This window comes from Fukomys damarensis, unplaced genomic scaffold (assembly GCF_012274545.1).
Source record: "Fukomys damarensis isolate Sample0158 unplaced genomic scaffold, DMR_v1.0_HiC HiC_scaffold_1, whole genome shotgun sequence".
Classification (NCBI taxonomy): domain Eukaryota; kingdom Metazoa; phylum Chordata; class Mammalia; order Rodentia; family Bathyergidae; genus Fukomys; species Fukomys damarensis.
In genome coordinates this window covers 51,542,922-51,559,339 of record NW_022900913.1, presented here as the reverse complement: position 1 = coordinate 51,559,339, position 16,418 = coordinate 51,542,922, and the positions used below count along the sequence as shown (strand labels likewise).

Genomic DNA, 16,418 nt, shown 5'->3' with positions numbered 1-16,418 from the left:
AAAATTTTTTTTTTTTTTTTTTTTTTTTTGTACCAGGGATCGAACCCAGGACCTTGCGCTTGCAAGGCAGGTGGCAGCACCACTGAGGTAGATCCCCGGCCCTCGAAAATACTCTTAAAAGATAAGCAGGCATCATTTCTATATAAATGGACACTATTAAATAATCTATAAAATAGTTCTATTAGTTAAACTTTAATTTCAAAGCTTTGATTTACTATCTGCATTAAAAATCCAATGTGAGGATTCTTGACGTGAACCATGAATGAAGGAAACATTCAAAGTTTATGACACAGTAAGTACATAGTACCTGGAGAGGCAGTTGATCAAGAGCTTGGACTTTCCAGATGTTAACATCTGAGACGTGTCAAATTGCTAACACAGTGATGGGCTGCTTTTGCCAAGTGGTCATGTAACGTATTCATGAAAAACAGTTCATATATTCAATGAGTAGCCCATAAATTCACTATTTGGTCACATGTGACAAGTGTGCAATGCTTATTTCAAATGTTTGCTAAAAATGTTTATATTTGTATATACATGTGAATTACAATTTTACACCTAGGCACTCAACTAAGTAAAATTTAACTGACTTAAAAATCTTTTAAAATTTCATGGCACATGTTGCCTAAGTGCAATAAATATTCTGAGAGTAAAGCTCAGTTTGTTAATAGTCATTGAAAATTTCAGTGATATTTTCTTGAAGAAATCGGACACATCTATATCAAGACTGGCATAGGACAAAGTTTTATAATTTTTAATGTAAATCTTAAGGCAATTTCCAATTTTTAATTTTTAGTATCCTCCAAAGTTTCTTTCTTTCTTTCTTTTTTGTTTTTTTTTTTGGTACCGGGGATCAAACTCAGGACCTTGTGCTCGCGAAGCAGGCAGTGGAACCACTGAGCTAAATCCCCGGTCCTATCCTCTAGAGATTTTTTTACAAGTTATCAAAGTGATATCACAAACACAATAATGAACAATTACAGTGATTCGTGAAGGCACTTCATCTTGACAATCCCAAGGCTCCCACAAAAGTAGCTGGCAAGAAAATTTTATGAAAAATGATTATAAGATATCTATTGAATTTAAGCCATCAAATCAAAGGCAATGTTCTAAAACACAGGTACACAAACAAGACAGGTAAAAACAAAACAACTAATATTTGAAATAAGAAAAATGACAACTGGTGAATAATTATAGACTAGAAGTGTCTACACACTTATACACACATCTCAAATATTGGAACAGCTTTATTCCAATGTTTCTTTTGCAACAAAAAACAGATTTTGAAAGCTACAATGAATGCTAAGAAATACGGTTATACATCTTTAACTAAACAGTGAACCTTAAAAAAACAAAAATTAAAAAAATCACCTAACACCTTAGTGACAATTTGGGGTAGACTCTGAAGTTTCTTCTTACTAAAATAATTGTTTTATAAATTCAGGAATATAAAGACCATCTAAAAAGCCTGAGCATATTTTGGTGGGTTTTTTCAAAGGGACATGAAAATTTCATATGTGAGAAAACTAAAAAATAGTCAATTCTGATTATATAAATTCCATTTCAAAAAGCATAAAAATATTTCATTTCAGTCTGACTTCTAACAGTCTTCAGCTACATCCATGCCAAAACGTACGATTATATCAGTGCAAATAATATTTTATCTATCAATGTACTAGCATTAAGAAGGGAAGAAGAGCTTTGTTGAAATGACAGAATTAGCCCGAGAAGAGAACTCTTTCCGGCTAGCAATAGCAGGTTGAAAGAGGGAACACTCATGGATACTTGTCTCTGCATTTTCAGTGCTGGCCATTATATAAAGTACTATACTGCGATCTACATCTGGGAGTAGGTTAGAATTTCCCATGTATTTTGTTTTCTTTGGTTAAATACACCTCAGTGAAAAAGAGACCAGAGACACAAAAGCATTTATTGGAATTGGCCTGGACCTCAGGACTCTAGAAGACATCAGCACAGTCTAGCTGTCAAACCTTAGGGCAAGCTCGCCTTGGATTATGCAAAAGCTTGACAATGGGCAAAGTGGTGGGGAAGATAGGCCTGCTGGGCACAGAGTCACAGCTGGGAACTGACAACCGCATACCCGGAAACTAAAGCCAAGTTCCCACAATTCAGCTTATCTAAAAGGGACAAGTTCTCCTGTGAGAGGCTTGGCACCAAACTGGAAGGACACTGTAAACGTGATTCTTAAAATAAATTTAATTCCCACAAAAGGACGGAAGGAAACTGTGTATCTGTGAAAATGAACAAGAAAACATTCTTATTCGTATCCAACAATGACCTCTCTGCCGTAAGTATATGCTTTGGCCAAAAGAGAAATTTCTCTGAAAAGTAGTGATTTTTATCTGTCACATGGCCCATTCACATGATCTTTGAAACTCTAAGATTTATTTTTAATTGCCATGAAACAATGTGCCCAGTCCGTCACACAGAAATAAAAATGGAGGCCTTCAAATCAAAATAGCTTTAGATATCAATACTCCCCTTTGCAGGGAATTCCTAGGAAGGAACTAAAACTGCAGAACTAAACTGGTAAAGATTCTGGGGAAGAATTTTGACATTTAGGAAGATGTTACGGGCTGACAGACTGAGTTCCTTGAGTCTTCATCTTCTGTTCATAAGTACCACTCCACAAACCTAACTTTCAAGGTATTCTCATAAAGAGGAATCAATATATGGTATTTCAGGATTTAATTAAAAAGCAGAGGAAAGCTAGATCATTGGATGGTACATTATAAGAGATCCAATATTTTGGCATGCTTCCACAGGTACTTTCTTTATTCCTCTCTCCTTTCCATTGTTAGTGAGGAATCCATAAACACCAGGAGTTAGGAATGACCCCTTTCCCTCAGTAAAGTGAAACCCAAGGGAAGACTGTTTTATACATTGTGGCTAAATGTATTGGGAGGGGGCACAGCCTGAACCACGGTATAGATTTTAGCTGTAGGAAGAATGGGACACTGAAGAGTGTTAGCTTGTTATTCTTGGAGCTGCATAAAAATGTGGATTTGAAAGGTTAGGAGCTGAGGGAGGGAAGAAACCTAGTGAGGATTATGGTCTAAGCCAAGAAGTAGTCATCATAGAATGGGGTGGTGGACAAAATTTAGGAGAAAAATCTGGGAGACTAGTGGTTTCCTGACACAGGGAAAGGAGTCTGCCATGACTCAGAGTCCTATAGGTGACTGGAAAGATGGTGGATCCAACAATGGAGAAGAAGCAAGTTTGGTGGAGGAGGAGGCCGAGTCTAGTTTTAGGCAGGCTGAGTTGCTCACTACTGTTTTGGTGGGCTCTTCATGCAGAAAGATATCCAGTACGCAGGTGGACATGTGAATCTCAAACCTCAGAGGAAGCTGCTGTTCAGGCATATAGATGGGAAGTCATTGAAGGCAAAACTTTAATGGAAGACGGCCAACAAGATCAACAGGAGAGAACAGGAGAGTGGAGAAGGATGGGGTCATGGGGAAAATGACTTGTAAAAAACACAAGTTGGACAAAAATAAGAGAGTACATTAAAGGAATGGCAAGGGGAAAGAGTTGGAACACTGCAGTGAAATCGGCCTCTTCCAGTAAAATGGCCAGTGAACCCGACAGGAAGGACAGCAGTGAGTTTGGTGAGGGGGGATCAGAAGCTGCTCATGGAACAAAACTCTGGGTCGTTCTATGCAACACACACCATCCTAGGTGAATAAAGCAGATAAAGCACAGTCTTTATATTCTAGTTCAGAGCTCTTCAGTGTGATCCACAGACTGGTGCCAGTCCACAATCATCAGTGTATGATGAGCTAAGTACAACTATTAAGAAGAAGCATCTAGCTATTCTTCCATGGCCAGGATGCCCAAGGGCAGGACCTGTTTCCTTGAGGTTCACTTTCCTTTTACTTGAAGGGAGAACTGGTCTATGCCAAGTGGGTAATTAACTAATACAAACATCAGAGACAATGTGTTTGTCCCCCAAGATAATCCAAGAGGCACTGCTTTAGTAGACTATAGTAGCTTGAAATTCGAGAAAGGGAAACAGGGCAGTGAAAACTGCTAAGATGTTTCGATAGGAAAAGGAAGAAAAACAGTGTTAGCCAGAGAGGAATCTTCTTATCTTACCACAATTAAATTCTGTAGGGACAGGACAGATGGTTTTTCTCAAAAGTTAGGATACTAGTATCTCTCTTCACTTTTGTGGAAGTATTTATATATTCATGCTTACAGAAAACCACTGCTGATTACATTTACATGGGCATAATTTATGCCCTATGAGATATAGAAATATTATAAATGTAAACACATAGGCTAAATGGGTTTACTTGTAGGCTGCAGCTGATCAATTTCAGGCAGAAGAGCAATCTCATGCACTAATTCCGTTCCACCATACACATTCCCTTCCTGTCCCCAGTGTTATCAGGAGCTAGGCATGCTCCTGATAGGAGTGTTAGGCAGAGACTGATCCTGTGTTTATCTGTCAGTTTGGAAATTGGATATTTTGTTAGAAGAAGAACTGACACTAATGAAAATACAAGTTGTCGTTTGCTATCCAACACCACATGCAGGTTAATTAATAGGACACACGGCCTGGAAAAAGCCAGCAATTTTCCATTTAGCTTTTGCAGATATTACAATTAGATAGCACCATCAAATAATGCACATATGCTCAGTCAATTTATTACTTTATGGGTAAGGGGGGAAAAAATAACTGTTTCAAAATCCTTCACAATCCACTTATCCTAGCGTCATAGATTGTTGAATCCCAAGGTTCCTGTAAAGGTTATTACATTAACTTTCTATTACTAAACATAATGCCCAGAATCAACTTAGAGGAAGTAGCAGTCAGTTTGTGGGTTCTTTTCTCTCTCTCCCTTTCTTGCTTCCATGAAATGTGAGCTCTATCTCAGTTACCACATATATGCAAAATGTCTCACAAATTATTTTTTTCCAGGGAAAATGCAAAACAAATCAGAAAACTTTATGCACATAGTGGCTGGTTCTTACCTCATGTAGTAACTTATCTAACTTGTGCTGCAATTCAAGGAAGTATCGTGAGGTGATGAGCCCCTGGTGGGATTTATCCAGACAATCTCGAGCCAGTTCAATAATTTGATGGTGAGTAAAACTAAGCACTCCATCTGCTAGGGGAAGTACGTTGTCAGGGGAGTAACTGGTGATAATTTCCTTTAGACGCTCTTCCATCTGAGCTGTAGCCTGTTTAGAAAAGACAGACAGACAGACACACACACACACACACACACACACAGGTATAATATAAGGAGATACACACAGGAGCTTAACCATCACAGCTCCCTAGCATTTTCACAGACCTTCAAAAAGTTATCAAGTCTGAAAATTAAATTTAAAAGAAACTTCACTTCTGGGCTTGGCGGATAGCTCAGTGGTAGAGCACTTGTTTATCATCATGTGTGGGGCCCTGGGTTCAATCTTCAGCACCACAAAAAAAGAAGAAGAAAGAAGAAAGAAGAAAAAGAAATTCATTCTTGCATGAGACAACAGCGGTGCACACATGTCGTGATACATTTATCCAACCTCATTGATTGTACAGCACCAAAAGCAAATCCTAATGTAAATGTGGACTGTGAGAACGATGTTTCCTTGAAGGTTCATCGATTGCACAGAAGGTACTGCTCTTGTGGGGGATGGGAGAGACAAGGAGGCTGTGCATATGAGGCAGGGTGTGCGTGGAAAATGTCTGTATTTTTCTATAAAGCTAAAAGCTCCCTGAAAAATAAGCAGAATGAAAGGAGGGAGAGAAGAGAGAGATGACTATCACACCATCAGGTGGAATAATGATAATAGTACAGTAAGTCTCCAGTTTGTGAAACAGTCCCATCCCAGGAGGATGTCTGTAAGTCCAATTCACTGGCAATCTGACAATCTTATACAGTACACCTATGAATCTTATGCAGTACACCTTGAAAGTTCACAACTTGAATATTCATAAGTCAGGGACTTACTGTATTTGGTTGAAAATGAATATTCCAGGATGCTTTTCTTATGACTCATCAAGTCATCAAGTGTAAAATGGTTCATGTAAGCATCTTGAAATAACTCCAATAATACCTGCGAATTATTATGCTTTCATGTTAGAGTGTGGGCCCTTGCAGATAGATTGATAAAAAAAGCAAATATGTATTTAATTGCTACTGACTCAAAATTCAGGACTGTTGTGAGAGTTCCACAGCCCACAGAGTGACCCAAGAGTTAGTTTTCTTTGACTAGGTTTCAATATATCAGGAACAATGATCTTCTATCATCTTTACCTTTTCCTCAAAATACTGTGTCACGTGTGAAAGGTCAAAGGGACTCCTTTGGTAAAATACATCAGAAATTTCCAACTTTCACTTCCTTCTCTGCGATCACCTATTGCCTAATTAATATTCCTAACTTATGTGAATTACATGTGCCAGGAGATTCCCCCTTGTCCCTTTCTCTTGCTCCCCTATGAAATCTGAACCTACATGAACTAGCTATAGTCAGTATCTGTTTCCCTGGTGAGGATGTGACATGTGATAAATAGCTAAAACAGTGTTAATCAATGATATCAATGTTGGGTTCATTACAAATAATAAGTACTCTACTCCTGATTTATGGAACCCATGATTTCCCTTTGTTCTCATGGCTAGGGCTACAAAGGTTGTGTGTGACAATCAGGAAAGACATAAAACAGTTTCCTTCTCCCAAATGGGCAGAAATATTTGGGTAGATAAAACACAGAACTGAGTCAAGGCAATGGAGACCATCAGGGAGCAGCTCCTTGCAGCCAGGAGGTTTGGCAAGAACCCTTTACAAATATCACACTAGTTCAATCAAATTATTTTCGCCAGTCTAACTAGGGAACACTGCCATAGTACCTATAGCAGTAGGGTTAGAAATGTAATAGGTAAAGAGAAGTGATTTCATAGAAAATGAAAATGAGGTTTAAAAAAAACAGCTTTCACAAAACACCAATCTGTGGCTTCTATAAGATGAAAACTGGTCTCTGCTTAATGATACAGCTGGTCCAGAAAAGAGGTACAAAGAGTCCAAAGGGTATGGAGCCTTTGATAGCAGAACCTCCTTGTAGCATCTCCTAGACCCACGCAGGGCACGATGTACCACCAACAGCATTCAGTGTAAAGTCATTCTGGCAAGCAGACTGGCAAGTTCTCAGCAGTTGTTAGTTTCACATTTTAAGTTATTTTCTCTTTCCAAGAAGGCTTCAGTGATGTTTAATACAAGTCATAACTAGATTGGGCCCTTACTTCCTATAACAAAACCACCTTACATATACGAAACCTGTGTTGCCTGTTCATTTAGATTCTGGGCATCTTCGATTCATTTCATTACCTTTGGGAACCTTTCTTTGTAGACATGGTTCATCATAATTATTTCATGGTCACAGCAGGCGGGGGAACGTCCAGGGCTGCAAGCAAAGCAAATTACCCTTTTAAACTTGCCACAGCATGAAATGAAAATAAGCTTTTTATTTGTAAACAGTCAGTTGCATCAAAAGTACTATGCAAGCTTCATATGAAAAGAATGCTGTATTGGGCAGTAACCTACAAAATCAGTCATTAGTTAATGTGTACTCATACATACCTGCAAATGGACACCAAGTAAGATTAAAAAGGCAAGCTCAAGAAGTTAAATGCTACAAAATAACTGTTACAGTTAGAGTTCACAAAGTGTTCTTCAGTTGAGATTATATTTTGCATATAGTAGGAGCTTACCTAGTTGTGGAAAACAATTAATGAATTTCAGCATAAAACAAAATAGGGCAGCTACAAACAGCAACATCTAGGTCACGTTTAACAGTGTAATTTCACACTTGTATCGTACACCTGCGCTCTGCCACATACCACTGGAGAGGGCCCAGTGCCTTCCCTGGCACAGGTGTCATAAATGAAATCCATTTTCTAGTCTAGCAAATATTTATTTGGGATGCTGAGGTAGGCATCTTATTATGTACAATAAGAAACAGGTATACCAGCGGTTGTGTGTTTTTCTTTATTTCAATAGTCATTGTGTAAATCCGTCTTTTATTCCATATCTCAAAATAGTTTAACATTTACCCAAATATGGCTATATTCTATATTAGTTTATGATTCTAAATGAAGAAGAAAGATACAAAGGGAATCCCCTTCCGAGCCAGTGAACTTGGACGTTCAACTGAACGCCTAACAAGCAAGCTATTTTTAAAATAATAAAACCGTAAAATCATATCATCAATGTACACCAATTCTGTAACATCAAGGTCTCCTGTTGGCGTTGGGCAGGGAGGTACCCTCTTCTAAGAAGGACTATTGTCCAGGTGCTGGGATTGCCGTCAGGGGAGACCTTGAGCTGTCCTTATGTTTTTTAGCACCTTCCCCACTGCAGAAAGTCACCTTGCTCAAGGCCATGGGTGTCGCAGGGTGCCTTTCTAGGTGTTCCAATAACAAATCCAATGCCGAGGCACTGAAGTAGGGATATAAAAGGGTGGACAACTCCCTTTGGGGTTGGCTGAAGCTGCCGGGCACTTACTGCAGGTCGACTTTTCGGCAGCCTAGTTCCACAGGGGTCGATGATCCCCAAAGCACTCTCTAAAACATCCTGAACAGGAATCTGTATTTTAGTCTTCTGGAAGAAGGAGACTGTGATATTTATTATTTGTAACCAGGTCAAAATAAAACTAGTCTTACTCAATGTCAAGTGGACTTCATTTGACAACCACCAAATTCAGGAGACAAAAGCTCCTACAAATTTATTCACAGTTCTGGAGAACATAAGGATTATTGTGGGAAGAAAGAATAAAAAGATTAAGGTGGACTTTAAGATGGATTCTGGAAAAAAATATCCTCCTGTGTTGCTGTACTTTCTTTTCCAGTGCAGTTCCCCCTCTTCGTACAATATGAGTGTCCTTATACCATAATTAGAATGCCTTGAAATTTTCAATGGCTAGAAGTTGTATTGGTAGTCTCCTTAAGGGCATCATGATTACTGTTATTGCAGCAATTAGCAAATTGTGAAAATTTAAAAGAAATAACACAATACCTTTCAATGGTAATTAACAATGTCATTTGTTGACAGAAAAATCACACCACATTTAAGGTACTTCAAAAAGCCTTTGTAGATAGGGAGAGGTGGAGGGGCTGAAGGGAGGGCAGGCGAATGGGGAAAATATAAGAATCAAGATGGATTATGTAAAGGTGCAAATTTCCAATAATGAATGTCATTATTATACCAAAAATGTACCAATAAAATTAATTCTTAAAAAACCAACAAATTGACACATATATGAATTAAGGGATAAAAGATCTTCACTCAACCTGGTGAAAAACAGATGATCCCTGTAAATAAGTTTTGGGCCAGGTCCACATACCTGAGACTTCGGGAACGGGGTCGCATGGGTGTGTTCCTGCACCTATTCTCGGTGGCGATGCTTTCAGTGGTACAAAAATGTTTCGATAAGAAGTGCAGCTCATCTGGGGTTGGTTGGTATGGTAACTGGTGCAGCTTCTCCTGGGAGGAACAGGATGACTGAAACAAACCAAAGTCAAGTTACAAGACTGACTTCGAAGGGAAATTCTTGAAATGTATGTAAGGTCAAAGTGCTAAACTCTGTGTAGGTAGAGACACTAATATTTTGTAGTTTCCTTTTTACATTAAAATTACACTAACTAGCTGGGAGTAGCAGTGCACGCTTATTATCCCAACACTCTAGGAGGCCAAGGCAGGAGGACTGGAAATTTGGTCCCAGCCTGAGCCTGTCTCAAAATAAAAAAATGGGGTGGAGTGAGCACCCCAGGGATACAGCTCAGTGTGCAGGTTCTGGGTTCAATCCCACGTACTGGGGAAAAATTACACTAACTGTAGCCTAAATGTATAAACTTTGCTGCTCTCTCTGAGGGTCAATGTGCCTTTTATATCTTGCCTCATTTGGCTAGACACACAATTTCCCCAAAAGCAAGTCTCCTTCCCAGATAAAATGTAGGCTCAATCAAAGCTAAAGCAAGACAGTAACCCCTGAGTGAAATGAGGATGCACACTGTATTGCAGATTGGCTCTTAGCTATGTTTGGTCATATCACATCTGCCCTCATAGGCCAACAACACTGTGAATCCTAAGTAAGTAACATCAATGATACGACATTAGATGACAAATAATGTGATGAAACCTCTCAACAATGCATGTTGTCCTTTGATTCAATTGCCATCAATTGTGTCACATTGTGTGACAATATGTGTCACAGGAAAAAGGGATAGGATGAAGAAACAGCTTTTCTCATAGGGACCCCCCACACACACACCCTGGCTGAGATCATAATTTTTTAATAGCTTCAGTGGTGGTGATTTATTTTTAATTCTTGCCTATAGATTTGCTTATTGAAAATTTTTACAGAACAGCTAAAAAACACTGCTTTTTAATCAATCTGAGGTATATAAGTATACAGCAAAGAGACCACAGTATTCGTTGTTTTGGTTTTAGTGAGAGGTACCCTCTGTAAACAAGTCTAAGAAAAGAGGTTCAGAAACTTTTAAGAAGGGAATTGAATCTACTACCTTTGCACTGAGCTACATTCTCACCCCTTTTACTTAATTTTGAGACATGATACTGCTAAGTTGCCCAGGCTGGACTTGAACTTGTGATCTTCATGCCTTAACCTTCCAGAGGGATTTACCAGCATGCACTATCATGTAGCTGGCCTAAAGCAAAAAAAAACTATTATACATCAAGAGTACCCTATAAATACTGAAGCATTTCAATGCAGTAACACTAGAAATTAGTGACGGTGGCTTAAAAACATTTGCATACCTTAAAATTATAAAATGCCTTAGTAACTACATATTGAGACAGTATATCCCAAGGCAGAGAAATATTTGTTTGTTTGTTTGTTTTTTGAGACAGGGTCTCACTATGTAGTTGAGACTGACCTGGAACTCACTATGTAGCCCAGGCTGGTCTAGAACTCACAGCAATCCTCCTGCCTCAGCCTCCTGAGTGCTGGGATTACAGGTGTGCGCCACCACACCTGGCCGGCAGAGAGATTTTTATAATGTAATGAGATTATGCTACAAGCCATAAAAATAAGAACACTACTAGAGGGCCTGGGATTTAGCTCAGTGGCATTGCGCCTGCCTTGCAAGCACAAGGTCCTGAGTTCGATCCCTGGTACCAAAAAAAAAAAAAAAAGCAAGAACACTACTAGAAAGATGAGATAAATCAAAGCTTTATTCAGAACAAAGGCATAGCCTTAAATACTTTCAATATGAAAAAACTAAGATCCATGAACTAAATCAGTTCAAGAAATCAGCAAAATAATAAAATCAATTCAAGCAAGAGAAAATGGTAGTGATAACAGAAAAGATAAGGAACTTAGCAAGTAGAAAAACAGAATTAACCACTTACCAGTCCAATTATTTGAATACAAGATAACCAAAACTTGCATATTTTTTGCATTAATTTTTTGAGATTTTATGAGATAACAGGAAATATAAAAATGACAATTTAATGAAGTTTATTTAATAAGAGAATCAACTAGTTGAAATGATACCTGCCCAAATGGCACTGCTCGGGATAGTACATACACACACTGTCCAAGTGACACTCGGGGTACACTGTTAAGTGGTTAAACATCTATACCTGGGACTGGGGTGTAACTCAGAAGTACAGTACTTGCTTAGTAAAGTGTAAGCCCAGGCTCAATCCCAAGTATCTCAAGAAAGAAAGGAAAAGGAAAAGATTTTTTGTATGTCTCAAACTAAGTTATTATCCACATTTTTTTGTCCAAGATTTCAAAGATTACAACCCCAGAGGATTGTTCATAATTACTTTGGATGGCAAAGCATCAACTGTTAAAATGTTTATTTAATCTACTCAGTGTTCAGACTGCCATAGAAATAGTAACATATTTGATTAAGAGCTGCTGTCCTGATTGTTCCTGGGTTATGGACAGTACAGACATAAGATACATTTCTAAAAATGAAAATGAATTCCGAAACACACCAGGCCCAAGAATGTCACAGAAGCCATTACGGACCTGGATTTGCATGGGGATAATACCAATTTAGCTTAGCAGGCTCCAAGGAGGGGGGGGGGAATGTCAGTGCTGTCTTTAACATTTTATTTATCAAACATAATACAAATCTGTTCCTCAAAACAGCTGTGGCAAATGTAACAAAACGGCATCATCTGTTAACTCTAAGGGAGATGCTGTGCCTGCGTCATAATCACGAATGGACGACCCCATAAGAAAGTGGCCCTTGTTTAGCAATAGTGAATCTGCTACACTAAATGATGCGGTGCTGTGAGTGGGAGTCATAGCCTCAACAGTGTTAGAGGAACCAAGACACCAGGGGTTTCTCTGGGGAGAGCTCCTTTCTTTTTATTTTTTGAATTTTTTATTAGTACAGCTTGCAGTACATAATATTTACATTCATCTTAGGAGTAGGCACATGTATTTAACACATCTTGATTCTTTTTATTCCCCTTCCCCTCCACTTCTCTCCCCTCCCTCCATATCTCCACATCCCCTCTCCCATTTTCTTTTTGTTTTAGTTCATGTTTCCAACATGAAATGATTACATTCATGGCGCGTAGCTTGTGCATGTACATGGGGCATCTTAAATCTTTTTATGTCCCCTTCCCATGTGCAAAAGAAGTTTCTCCCTTTTTTCTCAGGTGGAAAAGCAAGATATAAATGGTAATAGAGTCAAATCCAAAGAGGCCAAGGGAAGCCTAGGGCACTGGGGAAAATCACACGCCAGCAAAATGGCCTGGTGGTGACTCAAAAGGTACCAAAGGGAGCCCCCAAAATGATTCACATTGGGTAACAAAGTAGTACAAGTTCAGTTTCAGCAGAGATGAAGGACTCAGAGGAGAACCTGCACAGCCAGTGAACAGAGTAGCTAGGATGTCAGGGATGCATGTGCTGTCCCTAAGACCTCATGCATTTTTGTTTTTGGAAGATGTGGTGTTGCTATGTTGCTCAGGCTGGTATTGAACTTCCTGGGTTCAAGGGATCCTCCTGTTCCAGCCTCCTGAATAGCTGGGACTACAGGACTGCACCACCATGTCTGGCTTGCATATGCTTACTGAAAAGGTCCCTCTGTTGCTCAAAGCATCCTTGAGGAATCCCTCTTAGAACAGTTTCAAGATTGGGTTGGGAGTTTTTCAATAAACTAAGTCTCGTTACTTGATATTTCTGTAAGTGTAATGTCAGTGAGTCTCATTACTACTAGTTTTCCTATGACTTTTGACTATGCCATAAATCAAATCAACTTTCAAAGAATGAAGATTTACCTGAAAAAGACTGTACCACATCTTTTCAAGGCAATTAGAGTTTCAAATAAACGTTGAGTAAAAATATCATTCAAATAAGCATTTAGTCTCTCAAGGAAACCATTTTGCAAAGGACAGTATTTATATGCATGCAAAAGTTTCTATTTGTTATTTATAAAAAGTCATATAATTTTATAGTCATACCTCATATTTATAGGTATTTATATTCTTACTTCCTTTCTTTCCCTCAGCAGGAAATAATTTATCTGGTGAGAAATACATGGAGGGATTGTGATTCCATATTACTTATTTAAAAATTTAAAATTATGATTTGAATGTTGTCTTGGAAAAGTTCCACAAATTAATTTTAACTGCAAAATTTGATACTAAAAGAAGTTGCCATACTAAATATTCTCTAGGAGGACTGATTAACGTCATATGGCCAAATCTTTCCAATTTCAGAATATCGTATTTTTAACATTTGGCAACTTAGAAGTTTCCATAAATCCAAAGGATAAAAATATAATAATGTCGACATTTCAGCATAAGCTCTTCTAGAGTTCAGCTAATACCAGGAATATCTGTGAAATCTGAATTATATTTTCAGTGTGCTTACAATTTTATCTGTAGATACCCTATAGTTTTATTTAAAATAACTAACATCCATTTTTGATTGGCTGAATAACTAACAGTTAATGAGAAATCCAGGAGTGGTTCAGATTACACTGTGGAAAGACAAAACGGCAGCAACTAAGGACTTTTACACGCATTTGACCCTGACATTGAAAGGACAAGAACACAGCGAAACTGAGGAACAGGAGAAGCAGCTTCTCTAGTTTTTGCTCCTTACTTTTACCAACAAGCACTAAGAAGAGGAGAGAAGGGGAGGCGGGGAGGGAGGAGAGTTTTAGTCCACAGACTAAATGGCTCCTATGTCTTCTGGCAAAAAGAGTAATTTCAGAAGCTAAAAATATCATTTGGATGGAAATTAAAAAAAAAACAAAACAGGAATACTTAGATCAGCAGTTAGCTGTATATCACCTTCTCTGATAAATAAATATGAAAAATGTTAGAAGCAGAATATTTGTGCTCGGTTAAAAACAGTCTTAGGGGGCTTGTTCTTTAGGTGCATATGGAAGTTATTCCAGTGTGACTGATAGATGGGTCAGGTTTATTACAAGGTTGAAGATGCTAAGAGAGCAGGGTCCAGATAACTTGCTGTATGCATATTGTTAGAGGGGGGTGGTAAATAGCCCCTCAATTAATTCTCTGCAACTCAGGTCTCTGATTCATAAAGTCAGGGAAACAACAGAATATTCACCCCATATGTTGCCAGGATTTAGTGAGCTGGTGCATTTTAAGAATTTGACTAATGCCTGTCTCAGCATAACTATTATAAAAGCATTATTTAAAGAATTATACCCAATAAAGTCTCACTGTACATAGTTCACCCTTTCTTTGTAGATTCACTTTTTTAAATGATGTACAATTTACTAGAGGTAGAAAGAAGAAAGATCCTGCGCTCGCCAACGGAGAGACTTCTGCATCTGAACTCTAATAAGACCTGATGGAAGGCGATGCTAGATCACAGTAAAAGAATTTGAGGCCAGGAAATATGAATTTAAATGTCAAGGACAGGGAGTATTAAATGAGAACGTATGGGATATCTGCTGGTTGCCTCTTACTTAAAACTACCCAAAGGTCTGAGGAAGGGTAACACCTTAAATTTTAAAAATTATTTTTTTCTTTCCTTTATTTGGTCAATGATTCTGGACATTCATTTTTACACTGACATTTTACAGATTTTCAAATCTGAGATATGGGCTAATAAGCAAAGGTGGTTACTGCATAATAGCCAAGGATAACTTCATATTACTTAGTGGCAATTTTATCAAGTAGTGCTAATCAGGACTTTTACTAATGTGAAGCGGATGTGCCAGTGAAACTACTCAAGACTGTTAGGATGTTTGACCAAAGTGATCTAAGTGGACAGTAGATCCACATACCACAAATAATGGAATCATGGTTGAGAAAAATAAATGGCCCCTCCTTTATAAAATACTAAGAAGTAGCAAAATAACCCAATGGACTTTAACAATTTGATTTTAATGGAGCTTCAGAAAGTCCACATTTTATTACACATGAGGGCTCTGCAAACATAATAGAAAATAGTTGTGATACCAGTTAATCTACTTAATTGTAGATTTTTTTTTTCCTTTGGTCAATTCAAGTATTCCAAAGCGTAACTCAGTGCTGTGGGCTGTAAAAAACCACACTAGATGGCTATCTCTAAGCAATAAACAATGGACTTTGACAAAATAAGGAAGGATATGAATTAAAAGGGGATCTACAGCCGTAAGTTCCCTTTCCTGGCTGGTACACGTGCATCCAGGCTGCCTCATTAGGTATTTATTGAACACTCTGACTTCCTGGGCCTTTCTAAATGAGCACCTGGTTTCTAAAGCCCCGAGGACACAGACCCCCCGCGACCCCACCAACTTCAGCTGGGAATGCATGTATCTAATCTACTGACCGGTGTCCTGTAATTGCTAGGCCTCTTGCTGAAATGTTATAGTTTGAGGCAAGAGCCACGCTTCCATCTTGTCTCTTTATTTATCTCAACTTCTAAGCTCTTTTCATCTCTCCTTAAAAGTCCTTACCTAGAAGGCACACACTGAAGGCTTGCCTTTGTTGTTGTTCTTTGAAGGAGAGAGAAAACAAAACAAAGTAAACCTCTAAGCCACACAGGAAAAAGACCATGTCCATCAACGTTTAACGGCATTTTCAGCACTAATATCACTGGCATGGAACCAAAGCAATAAAACCAGATTGTGTTTTTCTCCCCAAACTACACCAAATGGTATTAAAATGAAAACTCCCAGTCGCCTGCAAACTTGGCATCTTGGGCCTTACACAATTTATGCACTATAGTTCAGAAGCCTGCAGCAAAATTATGTCCTTTTTATGTCTGTCAGGCCACCATTTGATGTGTAACCTATTCAGAGTGCCAGACATGTGGAATTTATCTTCTCTTTCCCACCAGGAAACTTCCAGAGAAAACACTGCCTACACGTTAGCTCTGCAATTTGAGAGAGAGAAAGAGAAAAAAAAAAAAAAATCAGGCACTTACAGAGACGGTGGAGCTGGGTGTTTGTCCC

At 38.5% G+C, this 16,418-nt stretch overlaps 1 protein-coding gene across 3 annotated transcripts in view; it reads right to left on the bottom strand.

The window, feature by feature from the left end:
- Nucleotides 1-16,418, bottom strand: part of Mast4 (microtubule associated serine/threonine kinase family member 4) — a 493,834-nt gene that overhangs the window by 55,556 nt on the left and 421,860 nt on the right. For all 3 annotated transcript variants that reach the window (XM_033761224.1, XM_010637279.3, XM_010637283.3), the window contains 3 exons: nt 9,362-9,519; nt 7,348-7,423; nt 4,999-5,208 (listed from right to left, as the gene is read on the bottom strand). In XM_033761224.1, coding sequence (XP_033617115.1) covers nt 4,999-5,208; nt 7,348-7,423; nt 9,362-9,519 — 444 coding nt within the window. The remainder of the gene's footprint in view (nt 1-4,998; nt 5,209-7,347; nt 7,424-9,361; nt 9,520-16,418) is intronic.